The 15,863-nt window shown below is 34.4% G+C and overlaps 1 protein-coding gene across 2 annotated transcripts in view; it reads left to right on the forward strand.

The window, feature by feature from the left end:
* The first annotated feature begins 1,952 nt into the window (after positions 1 to 1,952).
* Positions 1,953 to 15,863, forward strand: part of LOC111003644 (fibrillin-1) — a 30,059-nt gene continuing 16,148 nt past the window's right edge. For both annotated transcript variants that reach the window (XM_022274274.2, XM_022274275.2), the window contains exons 1-6: positions 1,953 to 2,090; positions 10,534 to 10,685; positions 14,428 to 14,510; positions 14,604 to 14,723; positions 14,826 to 14,930; positions 15,128 to 15,235. In XM_022274274.2, the coding sequence (XP_022129966.2) occupies positions 2,088 to 2,090; positions 10,534 to 10,685; positions 14,428 to 14,510; positions 14,604 to 14,723; positions 14,826 to 14,930; positions 15,128 to 15,235 (571 nt within the window). In that variant the 5' untranslated portion in view covers positions 1,953 to 2,087. The remainder of the gene's footprint in view (positions 2,091 to 10,533; positions 10,686 to 14,427; positions 14,511 to 14,603; positions 14,724 to 14,825; positions 14,931 to 15,127; positions 15,236 to 15,863) is intronic.

Here is a 15,863-nt window from a genome sequence, read left to right on the forward strand (position 1 = left end):
TTCGATGCTCGTACCCAAAACATTCTTCACATGGCAACAAATAATTGTAATCTTATCTTTGTAATCCCTGAGGTGCGAATTTTTTGTGAGCTGCGAAACCAGAGAGTTGTATGTAATTAAAATTCTTTTGGATTCTTATTGTGTTTACATAACTCTATCTTTTGTTTTTGTTAGCGATTTTTATAAGCTGTCACTCTGTTTTTAGTGTTTAGGGTATAAAAATATTATCAAAATTTATATTTAATTTTTACTGCCGGTCTGTTAATTTTTCGTTCACAGCATATGTAATTATGAAATAGAGTTTTTAAATAGGAACTATAAACGCGTATTAAAGATTCAAAAAATGTATTGACAGTTGTTCAGGTGTCCGTGAGACGAATCGTAAATAATCTTAATTTAGGTCAGAGTAATTATTTATATTAGTAAATACATACATATATTCGTGCTGATATTTTAATCCAAAAAGGGAACATCTATGTATATAGTTAGTTTCTTTTTAAATCCCCTTCTTATGGCTATGCGTACAAATACTCTTTTAATATAAACGTAAGTTTGACAAAGTTATGATAAAATAACACACACGTAAAATATTTGTGTATTATACTTTATGGCATAAATGTTTTTATACATTCACTGTTGAACACGAAGAGGTATACATATGTAGTTGAACATTGACGTAATAGGTACATATGTGAAAATGTTTAAGGCCGTTTCATGGTCGCTTGAGTTTACCTACATGTGCATTTATTATTCAAATTTGCTGAAGACTGAAATATTTTCCACTGTGTTTACTTAATGAATAACTACATATGTTAAAAGACATGGAATATAATATGCAACAATTATTCATATTATTAAATTAAAAGGATGGTTCATTAGAAGGTGTAAATACAAATGATTAGGTCATTCATATTTGTGGTTGAGGCTTAAACATTGTTAAAAACATCTTGGTATTTATTTGTAACGTAACTAATATATGTATTATCATCATATTGAAGATATTAGAAACAAGACAAGAAAATGCATCGATCTCATGAAGATCGATCGCAATAAACAAACATAAGGTAAACTGTAATAGCGTAACGGAAGCACAAGATCTAAAGTGCTTATTACACCATGCGATATTCAGACTGGCTTAGTAAGACTGTCTTAAAATCTAATTAGCAAGCTCGCTATTACACTGGACTGAATATCGCACGCTAACTCATTTTTACTCATTTGCAAAGCGTACGTAGTCGGTGACGGATGTCGCCATGTGACTTAAGAAACTACCTTAGAGTAGGAGTTGCCGAGTTTGAATGACAATTAAAATGTTATATTAGTAATTTATATTATTATATGTAATTTAATAGATACTCCATACATTCAATATGGCAATAAAAATGGCATGTCTCGGTACAAATCAAGAACAGAACCAGGCTGGCACACTTTAGTATGTTGTCATTAGAGAATCGCAGAAAATTTATTTAAATTTATTGACACATCGTTTGCAGCTAAGATATTCTATAATAAGATTGATTGTCCGAACCTTCTTTCTAAATTTAAGATTCATGTTTGTTTTTACCAATGTATCAGTGTGTCGAGCGTTGGCTAACTTTATCTATAAAAAATAAAAAAACATTCCAAAGTACTTAGTTTTCTTGCGAACACTCCATGGTGCACGCGGCCACAGAAAACAAACATGTACAAACGTCTTTGCTCTGCGACTGCCGCGCGCTGACTGAATGATTTAGCGTGCTAAGTCTTATTACACTACACGATATTCAGCAAGTAAGCCAGTAAGCACCGCCGAACCCATTCGGTCGGTCTAATTAGACAGGCTAACTGGCTAACTCTTATTACACTAGGCTGAATCTCAGTAAGACTGTCTGAATATCGCGTGGTGTAATAAGCCTTTAAGTGGATGGTCATACGTGCGCGCGCGCCGCTGTTTGTCCATTCCATTGATAAAGCTCGCAATTTCTGCCAGTCGAGAGCGAGCCGCAGTCGTAAACGCTCGTCTCGTATACACTCCGCGTATAATCGCGGTTTACTCTGATTTTTCGTGCACGAGTTTTATTCCTGGATCGACATTACTACTGTATGGCATGGTAAATTGTGTTTATTTTACAATTTTGGACTTAGATGCGGTATCGTATTACTTCATATTTTTTTACAAGTTTTGCTTTAAAACTTAAACTATTGAAATAATGTGATAAATTAGTTACATAATTATGTTTCTATTATACGATTATAATTTTTATCTATTCAGTTAGAAATAACTTAAACAAAAGCAATGTTGAACTTATGACACGAGCTGTGTTTGACAAGTAAACTATTTGTCCTTATCTCCCATAGCTTTTGCAAAATTAAAACTAGTTTCGTATTTTCTACTAAAACTAGGCTTCAAAATAATAGTATAAATTAAAACAGCAATTTCTTTCCCTTGTTTATATTTTTTCGGCTATATTTAAGCAATAAATAGGGCCAGGGTTATGTTTCACTGGGAATCTTATCAGGAGGAACAGCAGAAGGCTAATGATTTGCGCAATCACACATGTCGCGTCCGCTAAATTTGATTGTGTGTGAATCTTCCAGCTTTATAATGTTGAATTTATTAGAACACTTTGGGCTCTTAATTGTAATCGTAATTCCTGATTTGTAATGCTCTTACAATATTTGCTGGCAATTTTCTTACACGTGAATGTTATGTAATAAAACAAAAACCCTTTATCCCAACTTAACACATGTAAAATCAGTAAGTTAGGAGTTTATTTGTTTAGAAAACAAAACACCCATTGTTCAAAGTGGAATAAGAGGATAGACGGGTTCATTTATATTCGCGAAGCTCTAAAAAGTATTTGGAATGGATATATTTTATTGCATGATCAAATTAACGATTTACTTTTAAACATAAATATATTAAAATCGGACCAGCCGCTGATACAGATATGCTGTTAATTTAGAATATAGTTTTTATGATGAACATTTTTAGCTTTTTGTGATTAAATTATGTTTAAATGATATATTTTTTTTAATAATATTAAAGTTCTTGAACTGAATGTCCATTGTAATACTACGAATACATTTTTTTTAAATTGTACTTGGCCCTTTCTAACCAAAGAAAACACCCGTTTAATACGTATATATAATTACTTTTGTCCGTAGCTGATCTGCTATCTTTAATTTCTTAATTACTTCAAGAAAACTATTTTACGTCCCTTTACAATGATATACATATAGATATAATGAGATATTCATTTCAAGAACTTTATACATTTAACATTATTTTATCACATAAAGCTGAATGTGCTCATAATAAAAACTAGGATCTATATTAAGAGCTAATCTGTATCAGTGATATATGCTGTAATAATAATTATTTTAATTTTCTATCAGCTTCCTGTATCATTGTAATGTTCTATCTAATGATTCATGGCATTATCGCATGTTAATTACAAAATTTTGTAAAACTTTTATGTTTCCAACGTAGTACAAATGGCGTTATGATCTCGGTGATATTAAAATATAAGTCACACCTTGATATTAAAACACAGCTTTATGTTGTAATGCGTAAGTTGTTTGTATTGTTGTGATTAAGTTGTTGTCATTGGCCCTTAACACCTCAACATAATTGGCTATTGTATGCATGATTTTATTACCTCTGCTATTACCTAAAGCACGCAGAGCCTTCGTATGCACTTGTACATTGGTGTGTACCCCTTTGTGACAAAGCTTATTCTCGTGTGCTTTGAAATTTTCAGCGTCTTAAGTTATGTTACGTTATGAATTACAAGTTAACATGTAATTTTGCCTATTGTGCTAGTTATATAAAATGTTAGTGATTGCTCAATGTTGTAATAATGTTTAACAGTCATTTGTGGTTCAGTTTTATCACTTGTTATTTGGTATTCATTGCTCTTAAATTATTCGTAACACACCAATTTATTTGCTTTGCTTTTGATAGCAATATTAGCAATAAAGGTATAGTTGGTGCATGGGTTAGTAACAATTTAAATTGAATGAACTACGTCCAGAAAATGTGGAACGGATGTTATTTAATTTTTCATTTACTTTTCTTCTTGCCTTTTTATCTGTCCGTTCTAGTTAGAGGTGCGACTGCGCATCTAATAACTAGACAAACAAGTAAGATAATTGTGCTATCGCTGTTTGTACGATCATCTGAAACTGCTGTTTTACCTGCGTCCTCCACATTCCTGCTCTATTTGCTTAAGTGCATGTGTGTTTATATTGTAATTGTAATATTGCTACATTCAATTTGCATATATAATCGAAAATATAATATATACATATATGCAATATATTTCCGCGCATCAACACTTCCAGATGTCCCATGAAGTATTTCCAAAACAATTTGATTTAGGGTCCATCAAAAAAAAGCTGGCAAAGCACTTGCGAGCCTTGTGGCAATGTGAGTGTCCATGGGTGGCGGTATCACCTTAAATCAAATGAGCCTACTGCCCGTAGGCAACTCCTGTTACAAAAAACATTTTTTAGGTAGCATAACTTATTTATTGAACTTATTTTCTCCTAAAAATATAACATGTATATTTTGATCCAGAACATAATACAATTTATTATGGGAAGAGGAAATAAAGGAAATGTATTTTAAGTACAGCTGTTACCGCGATGCTGCGAACTGAGAACTTGGTGAGGCGCCACACATCAATAAACAAAGCACGTCATAACCACTAACGAGAACTTGTATAGGAGCGGTAGCCTACTGCGGATAAGACACGCCACTTTGTATAACGTTTTAATAAATCATATACATATATTATTAAAAGCTTTAGTATACATTTAGATCGACAACTGTTTAATAATCACCTTATTGTTTCAAAAGTTCTGCCTTACAATAATACAAAAGATCTAGCAAATCGTATCATTTATAAATTAAGCAATTTAAGTACGAAGTGCTCAATGTACAAGGCGGTGTAAGCTTTTGGAACATCAATATGTTTCTGCCGTAGCGCCGGGTTCGCGTGCATCTCAAATCACGCCAAGTAGGCCTTTGATCAGTGAAACACAACCGCTTGCACTTCCTACTCGCTATCAATGGCTTCTATCATCGCCTCTACATCATATCTAATATCGTATGGGCAATGCACCGTTATTTACTGGTATGTTTGTATGTACGGCCGAAATTGGTGGGAATATATCATCTTAAATATAACTTTGATTAGTGGAGAAAACTTTTTTTATGGTTTTAGTTTCGGTTGCACTATATTGGTTAATTCAAACGAGTAGTAGTTTAAAAAAAAATTAAGTATTACATTGTTCAGGTTAGATACTGGCTCTGTTTTCTTATTGTAGTCAATGATTTCTAGTTTAACATCGGTTAAGTTGATGATGATCCTTGCTTCTGTAATAGTTTTTTTGCGTAAAAACTTTGTTTCGTCTTCATGATAGAGCTACTTTGCAGATAAACGTCGTAAATAGAATGTACACGCAAGGTGTCAAGTCAGTAATTTGTTAAACCTGTCAGTACAAATATTTGTTCAAAAATCTCAGAGTAGTTTCGTGATTTTAATATTTGCTATTACACTTAAACATTAATATATTTTTACGTTACATTTTATTGGAACGTTTACTGAGGGAGGCACAGGAATTTCGTTCAGTTTATTGTATAGAGTTGTTTTAGGCGAGGGTTTTACACGGAATAGTTTGTGAAGTAAAACTAATTAAACAATGTAAAGTACATCGTCCTCTAGGAGTTAGTTGTATTTCGGTCGGCGACGCGACCGTTGGTGAATCCCTACAAATTGGGTCCGAACCTTCTAATTGGAATTATTCGGTTATGTGTCGTGCTCGCTATTCTAATGTAAGTTTTAAATTATCTATTGCTGTTGCTAGGAGAACTCGTAATCTATAATTTGCTTGTAATTGTTAAATGTGTGTTAAACGTTATTATCACAATTTAATAGAAAAACTAATTAAAGAAAGATATATTTGAATTTAAACGAATACAATTATCAAATAAAATGTAACAAGTTTTCAATTATTAACTATGATTTATTATAACGTCCCTTAAATATCAGAAATCTAGAATAATGTGATAAAACAACTCATTTCGGTTATCTGCTGGCAAATATTGAACTGAATTCGGTCTAGATATTAATTATTATCAAAATAAATGCACAATTATGTCACGGCCATGTTGCATCAGCGGAAAATCGACGCACTTTTGTCTTTGACAGGACTTCATGAGAACAAAACCATTTTTGATCGATATGTATATTTCTTAACGAATTATTTCTAGGCATTTTTAGTATTCACAATATGACTTTTTTTCTGTTTATTGAAATTACTGTCTAATAGTTTAAAATTCATCGTAATCACCTTGTCCTAGTAATAGATTAGCGTCACATCCTAACCTATAATGAAAATCGGGGTCGTTGTACGTCTGTTTGTCTATGATAAGGGTTATCAATCATCTTGATTGATGCGCTAGGTTATTTTTTAATTTTGCGATCTTACACCTAATGGGCACCTACTCAGGCGCTCGCAGCCCTTTAACTTTTTTGTAATGGTATCTTTTTGCTTCATCAAAGCAGAAATTGCAGGAAGTCCCTTCAGCGAGGAATAATTGTATATCCAATAGCCCAACAACACGTTTTATGCACAGTATTTTACAAGATAGTTGTTGCTTTTTTTATAATTACACGTTTCATAGTTATGACATACGTTTCATTTCTTCCCAAACACCACCAATTAGCTGTGCACCAAAGCCATACATAAGATGCCAAAGCTCGTAATCTTGAAGTTACACAATAGAAATGCCACAAAGGTTTATCTGGGAGATGATCGGATTATCTGTGCATCAATCATTATCTCTGCCGTGACCACTGCGCCGGCGCCGCACTGTCTGCGCACGAGTTCGATGACATTTGAACTGGCTGTGAGAGTTTCGGAGAAATTAAACGCTGACTCATTAATTTTTATCAATTAAATGCGAAATATGAGGTGAAAGACGAAGACGAGCTTTATGCTTATTCAAGTCATGTAGATTGTATGTAAGTATGTATGTACATGTAAGTATTACGTAATACGCCATATATCACCATTGATTAAAATCAATGACTACATATTAATTACCCATAATATTTAATTCGCAAAACACCTACATATATATCTGTTACCTGATAAAACAACGGTTACGTAATCTGCTGCTCCCTCGATACTTATTTACTGGATGCATTTGTATTTATACAACGGTGTTTGATAAAGCCGATCAAATTAACATAGCAATTACAGTTCTAACAAATGGGTGTCGATAAATTTTCTAACAATAATAAATCGATACTTGGACGACTCTCACGAGAGGTCCAAAAAAAATACTCTTTTAAATTGTGTTCGTAGTGAGGCTTTCTGAATTTAATTAAGAGCTTAGAGTCCTGTGGCGTTTGACCCTCGAAGTCCCGTTAAGGGGAAGGTTGTACTTGCTTTTTAAGTATTCTTGGATACCAGGTGACATAGCTGGTATCAGCTGTGTGAATATTTTTAACTTTTACTGCGTCATACATGCTGCAAAAATTATATCTGTATACCAATCGAATTAATATAATATATAATAAATCTCCTAATAAACAAAAGACCCTAAAAACATCTCTATATTTATATTTTATTATATTATTTATATTAATTAATTATTTTCTATTAACTTATATGACAAGCTCGTAAATATAAAATAAATGAAATAAAAAAAGCCTTTTATGCTGTCTAACTTGCATGCTAACTATAAAGTAAATGTACCGAAAGTAATGTAATTTTCGTCTCTATCTATTTATTTACAACTTGTCTTTCGAATAAGCCTCCTCTATTTTTCCCAATTTTGGCTTTCTCTTGCGGCTCGAATCTACATTGGACCCGCTACCTTTACCTTTAATACCTTTTTATATCGTCCACCCGTCTTTTTCTTATCTGCCTCTCTTGTTTCCCAATTCGTATTTCGTAATTTCTCGTAACTAATTTCTTAATAACGTAATTTCTCTCATCATATGGGACATATCCATCTCTACTTTAAATTTTTGGCGCCATCTTCATGTTTTTTAAAACGCCTAAGTTTTCATGTACTTCTTTCCATGCTTTTTTGCCAATTTTTTACTATATTTCCCCTATGAAAAATTCGTCAATATTCATTATAAAGGCACGTAAAACAGATGTAAGTAAATTTTCGTATGAACAGGTGTAAGTTGGTAACGTTATACTCGTACGTGGCCTTAATGCTATGAATATAAAGTAAGGACCAATAATAAGTATAACACTGCGCTACAAGTCGGGGTAGAGTAGTAACAAATGACTAGTCGTCGCGCGGCGCGCGCGCATCTTTATTAACCGATCAATTGAGGATCATTGCGCTTGAATTACTTCTAGTTTCATCTACTGGCTTATCGAGATATTTATTAATTGATCTTACAAGATAATCATTTCCTTTTTTATTTTATATTAAATTTAAAATACATTAAGATTAACATGTTTATATTAACCGAAATACCTATTTAATATATTTTACACTTAGGGTCTTATACGTCTTTCCTGCATATGGGGTATTTGAAATCAATTTGACAATAAAGACGAGGAGCGCAACTTGTGTGGGCACGATCTAGTTTAACGGAGCATATCCGAAGTGCGTGTATTGTCGCTAATGACCGCTCGTAAGCATTGCATGCGCACTACAATACTTCAATTTGTGACCATTGAATTTTTACCATATCACAGCTAAAGGGTCCGTATGTGTGTCCTTAAAAAGCTAAAATACAGTGCCTTATTAACAAGATCTACAGAGTCCAATAGATTGAATATTGATGCGATATCAAGCGTGTGGCCCACATTCAATGCACAAAAGTTAAGAACGTAAATCTTATCTAAGGTCAGTGTTACGAGACTTTGTCACTGATATATCTACTTTATTGTTTTGTTTTATCATTCTTATTGAAATTACTGCTTGACCCGCGATTGGCGGACTATTTTTAACTGCGAAAGTACACGGTAGGTTAAATGCACTCGTGATAAATTATGTAATACATTTTAAGATATTATAATAGGATCAATACTGAGTTTAAAAAACATTCCAAAACGTATGGGTATTATTTCTCCTAAAGCAAAACACTCATATGGAGAGATGGTCGAGCGTAAACAGAGTCCTGCCTCAAATGAATAGACCGTAATGAACTTGCTCCGGAGTCTCATCCACGTTGAAAATTAACCTTGAGTAACGGTACTCGTTACCAAAATATTTATTTATTTTAAGATCTTTGATCTTTTTTATATTCTTTATACCTTTGACGTTTAACTATTAAATGTTAACAGTGTATTTTTCTGTCGGTTCGGATGTTTTCAATGAAAAAACTATGAAGCAATTTATTCAAATAAATATCAATTAAAACCAACGTTGGTAATGGTGTCTGATAACAATAACCTACTGCCGTGCGACCAGTTCATCAGCACTTGATTTGTTTTAGAGACATATCAATGGTTGTATTTATACTTATTTTACATTTTGCTGTATGTTTTAAAACCCAATTTGTATTTTAACTCATAAACGGCACTTAGTACTGGCCATTGTGGTTATTGATATGGAATCACATACTAGAGCGTGTCGGTGAACAGTGATCAGTGATTGCAGCGAATGAGTCAGCCCGCCCACGATGCCTTCCTTACTCTACTTGTGTCGCGGTACCTACCAGAGATGCGACCTTGTCCCTAAACATATTTCAATTATATAAGTTATTAGATTTTAGAAATTCCCTAAAGATAGGCGAATCCTTAAGAGAAGAGCAAATGAGCATCTTTTATGCAGGCATGATCTTGGCCTATATCTTAACTTCTAGCAAGAAAGGCGCGCGATAGCCTTTATTTCACTATCTTACTATTATTATATTATTTAATTTGGGCAATGAAGTATTTCTTAAAAGGCCGGCAGCGCTCTTGCGAGCCGTCTGGCAGTGTGTCGATGGGCGGTACCACTTAACATCAGGTGAAGCTTCTGCCCGTTTGCTTCCTGTTAAACAAATAGAGACATGGTCCCATATGAGATTATAGTGTATGTTAAAAACGCTAAGTTGTAGTGAATCTGAAATGAATCGTGGTAGATATTTAAATGATGTCTAAGCGCTTCCGTGTTAGTGAGATGCCATCTGCAGGATTGTCGTAAAAATGAGATTGTTTACTAAATATAGAATGTGTGTATCGTATTGGCCGGGTCGTCGGCCGTCGTTATCATTTCGGCACGGATTCTCCCCCCGCGGCTTCTAGCCATCTGTCTCTCATTGTTTCAACTATTGTGTTGTACCCCTCTTGTGTCGGAGATTAACTTGTTTTGGCCACTTAAGTGGCTTAATTGAGGGTTTAAGTTGAATTTATGTCGCCATTAAAATCGTTAATATCAAGCGAGTTGAATAAACTTCTGCCGTTTCGTAAATTAACATTAAAAGACGATATTGCATCTCCATTACTTAGCTTAACTTTGCGGTCTAACTCTAGACTTCGTAGCTGGTACATACTCCACAGTTAACAGTATAATTGTATTCCCAGGGTGATGGTGTCACAATGAAGCTCCGACTGGTGGCTCTAGCACTGGTGGTTGCAGCGGCGGCCGCCGACCCCAGGCAGAACACGCCGCGCCCGAGGCATTGGCAACGCGGGGCGCGAACGCTGGCAGATAGATCAACGACTCAATTTGTGGGGTGAGTTTCAATACTACACCGCTATGATTAAACACTTATTTTTCTGGTTTTATTTTTCAATATTATTAATAGTTAAACTATTATTAGTTATAGTACATAATGTATGTAGTATTTACAATTATGTACATGTTCTCATGTATTGGATAGTTAATCAATAATAAGATGTAAAAGATCAAAGGAGCGGTCCGAACAGCTTGATGCGACGCGTGGATGTCAATTGGGTTTGTCTTATTGTCGCTCTATTGACAAACGCAGCTTTTCTGAAGTGGCTTTACGTAGATTATGATTGCTTTTTGCCTTTACATTATTATTGAAACTAATTAATTTGGTTATTTTAATTGCACCTCATTTGTTAAAAAAAAATTTAAAATTTCTTTTTCCTAAAAAGTTAAAAGGTTTTTCCTAGGGCATATACATATTTTTAGTCGGATAACAAGGAGTCAGGAGATGGTCTGCGTGAGGCATCAAGAAGGGTTTCGGGTCTAACTTTTATGTTGTAACAGTAGGAATACTCGCCACCAGTTGAGATATTGAACTTGACAGGTTTTCCTTTGACATTCCCGGGATTGCTTTGTGGAATTATGTATTTGCAAATGCACAAAAACAAAGACATCTGCCGCGAAACAAATCATGACTCACTCAATGAGTTGAGGAATGTCCGCAATGCGAGCTTAAATCACTAACATTCATCTAGGGTTGTGTCGCGTTGATTTCATATTAGAAATATACTAAAAACGTATATGTTATAAATGTGTATAAAGAACATTTCATAGGAAAACAAAATAAGTAAAGCGAATCTATAAAGAAGATAACTATAGGAAGGAATCACCTGAGCGAGTTTCTTCTAGTTTCCTTCATATTTTGTACCTGTCATAATTTTTAGCACTATCTATTCTCTTCGGTAAACTTACTACTAATATTTTTACCCTCGCCACTCTGTAGATTTAACTGTCAATCTACCGACTATTAAATATAGTCTTAGAGCCGGCGTAAAGACTATCTATCTGTCCACAAAATTTCTTTAACTTTATGTTCATGTTGCAGTAAACATTTTATGAAATTCAAGTAAAATTGTTCGAAATGGCTAACGTTAATTCATTAAAACGGTAAACGTTTATATTAAAAAGTCAATGCCAACCAGATAACCTAACAAATGGGTATCTTGATATCATGACTGAATTTGTTTACAAGGTAAGCTTAAAGCGAAAACCGCCTTGTGTCGGCGCGGGCGCATATTGACACGCGCGCGATGGAATCGCTTTCCCTGTTTACGTGCGTTCGCGTGGAATGCACTTTATGTGCATTATCTGATTTTATAAACGCACTTAGTTCAAAACGTATAGTTTATTTTAATTTTTGTTCAGAGCACAACTTAACTTATATAGATTGACAAATGATGATGAAACAGATACAGAACTCTGAGGCTCAGACCTAAAAAGGTGGTAGCATCACTGACTTATTTTAATGCTGTATTTAACTTTTGTTCGGTATAAATTCGATAAAATTCTTCACTTAGCCTATCTACATATGTGATACCAACCCACACACATTCATTTCATATAATCTATAATTCCATTAGTAAATAGTTTTCGTTACGCAAAGTAACTAGTTCAGCAATATTAATATTTGGTGCTAATCTTGTAAGCAGTCATCAAGACGTCATTCAAGTCCGCTCAAGAATATTATAATTAATGTAAACCCAATATTATGACACTTTTGCAAGGTTTCTGTAAGGAAATAATTTTATTGGATTTTGGTCATATTATGTTTCTATTCAACAGACGACGATATTTAGAAAAAAATATTGGATTGTGGATTTTTGTGAGTTTCCGTGTAACTGTTTCAATAAACAAGTTAATATCTTCACTGATCCAAATAAAATAAACAAAATGTTGTGAAATGATGATTTGCCCTGAGACCATTCTTGCCACGTAATGTAAATGCTCGTAACCTACCCAAAACGAAAATCTTACTATAAATAAGTGGCTGATGACAATAAACCTTTATTATTAAATATGTTTGATGTAACAACACTATTCGATATTCATATATGATTCTTTAAAAAAAACATCTCAAGCATTTCTTTATTTTATTTATTTCAGAAATACACACCTCAATACATACAATAGCCTCAATGCGACAATGTGAAGAAACATTTAATAAAATATAATAATATAATAACGAGAAAACTAAAATGTTTGCATAAATAAATTCAAAGCTCACTCAAATACACAAATATGCCCTAATCATAGCGGACTGTCAACCGAGCAAAAAGATTCCATTGACGTACATATATAATAATTACGAAGCATTAAATAATAGGATGTGTGACCCTTTGACCCAAATGCAATTAGCTGAATAATCAACAGGCATAGCAAATGATGCGCCTCTGATATCAACGTGAGACCGGCACTCACAAGGCTGTACTGATCATTTGTATTTTCACACTTGTTGAGATATTAGGTCAGACGGTCAGCAGTAATGGGACATGAGATTCTTAATTCATCTAGCCCTAATTTAACACCGTTACTGCAATATGTAATTAGATTTTAAACAAATCGTTGAATTATTATTTGATGATATGAGTTAAAAAGACTTTTCAATTACTTTTTCGCTTTAGCAGTCGTAATATTGCTTCGCAGCTATACAGTTCCTACATAGTACATCGAGGTACTTTAAATGATAGATGATTTTATTTTTACTCTATATTAAGCACTCGCGTACATCAATAGAATAAAAGCGAAATAATTGAATGTTAATTGATGTGTAACACATGACTGCAACGTAACAGTTGAAGAGGGCGCATACATCTGGCTATACTGTAGGGGCGTCCGACTATTAAGGAAATCGCCACGCTTATTAAATAAACTAAGAGAGCCTGGGCGTGTAAAATGTACAGCCTTGGCTCGTGCAGCTACTCAAGTCATTAATATTACATTATTTAGTTGCTATAGTTTTAGAAAACATTGGCCTTATTTGGCACCCTAATTAGTTAGTACATCGTGTGAGTACGGTCATAACAAGGTTTGCGCCGTGGTGGTGATAGTTTGCGACAGTTGAGCACGTGCGGTCAGGGCGACCTCTGGGCATTAGCGCCGCGCCACTAACCCTCTGCCCTGTCTTAATTACGACATTCGGGCCGCTCATTACGTCGCCGGTCCGGTTTATCTGCGAAAATGTGCAATTTTCTGAACTTAACTGAAGCTACACGTTAGGGAGCGTTCAACTATTACGTCACACTAATTTAAAAAAAATTCTTGACCATACATGGCCCCCTGTAACGCGCGGGACCGATTTTCTGTACCGAAAACCTGAAAGTTGCCATTTATGTATAAAGTACCAGAAAGTCGAAAATAATATTAAAAATAACGCATAATTCAATTCCCGCCCCGCATCGTAACGCTTTACCCAAGCAAAAAATTGAGTGCATTTAGACTTGAGGTTAATTGTATGTATGTATAATTTATTTACATGGGTAATTAAAATTTTTTTTTCGTTTTGTTTTTTTTCTGATATATTAACAAATTTTATGTATAAAAAAAATTGACTTTTCTATACTTGTTAATAAAACCTTTTTTATTTAAATAAAATATTTTTGATTAATTTAAATATTTATCGTTAATCACTACTGCATTTTACTTGTTTTTTCCATACGCCAAAGAAGTATAACTTCTAACGCGTGTACATAAGTACACACACTCTTTTTTATATACATATTATATATCACTATATTTAATTGCAGACCCCACGTGTGCCGCAGCAGAAACAGCACGCATTGCTGTCCAGGATGGACGTCGAGGCCTAATTCTTTACTTTGTGTTGTCCGTAAGTTGTCATTGTCTATTTAAAAACCGGCCAATTGACGTAATTCACTTTCGCTACTCTAGGAAATGCAACTGAATGTGACTCCTGTTTCAGCCTTGTGCCGGCCGGATTGCGGTTCGCCCGGTTCGTGCATAGCGCCGAACATGTGCCGGTGTCCTGGAGGCCTCGAGGCGCCATCTTGTGGCGCAGGCGGAGCGCTTTACTCCTACCCACGTAATGAGTCACGATTTTTATATTTTACCTTAGACAACTAATTGTGATTATCATAAATTATGTACTTATGGCCATAGTTATACATTATTGAGACAATTCCAGCACGACCACGCGGTGGCTGCCGTCGTATCTGCATGAATGGAGGAACGTGCACTAATGGAACATGCGCTTGCGCACCCGGCTGGTCCGGTGAATTTTGTACTGAACGTGAGTCACATATATTTCTAATATTTGTAAATGTTTTTTAACTCGAAATAAATTATGACACGATTCTTGTGGTTCTTTGTATATTTTTCCATTTTTTTACGATATTTCAGTTATACTCTTCGTGATATTTTTGATGATTTAAAGACTATCATAGCAGAAGTTATTTCCAATCTTGTAAGAAAACTAATAAATTTCAGCAATATGTCGGGAGCCATGCCTCCACGGTGGGCGGTGTATAGCCCCGGACCGTTGTGTTTGCTTCCACGGCCTATCCGGAACACGGTGTGAAATCGATCGAAGAACAGGTAGACCATTGTTTTGCATTATTGTCAATATTCTTTATAAAGCTCTTAAACCGCAGATTGATTAGGAAACAAGGAAACGGAATTCAGGACACAGTAGCAACAGCCAAAAAAAACCATTTATGTTTATTTAGATATGAGGCGCCAAATAAACTTACAATTCAAGAGATTTAGGTTACAAGCGGCCATTTCTCATTCACACATCCTGTTTACTAATTAATCTAACTCAGCTGAATCTATATTTCAGGCAAAAATTATAGCCATTATCAATGCTTTAGTAATTAAAAGATTGATCATAATTTTCGCGCATTTGGCATTGGCCTTTGCACAGTAGTTTCAGTGTTTAGTTTCACAAGATCCCGACGCAAATGATGTCATCCGACTGACGCATTTCACTTCATTTGAGGATATCTAAATTTGTTTCTTTATAGTAGCGATTAATTCTTTTATCGATGAAGAGGCAAGTACGTGAACGAGATATTATTTTAAGAGTTTTCTGTCAAAACATTAAGCTACATTTTACTGACTAGGCTGTTACATACTTATGTACGAGTAATATTAATGTTGTGAAGAAAGGGAGGTGCTGCTTTTCCTTCGACCTAAAGGGACTAATATAAAAATCAATACTCCT

This window comes from Pieris rapae, chromosome 5, assembly GCF_905147795.1.
Source record: "Pieris rapae chromosome 5, ilPieRapa1.1, whole genome shotgun sequence".
Lineage (NCBI taxonomy): Eukaryota > Metazoa > Arthropoda > Insecta > Lepidoptera > Pieridae > Pieris > Pieris rapae.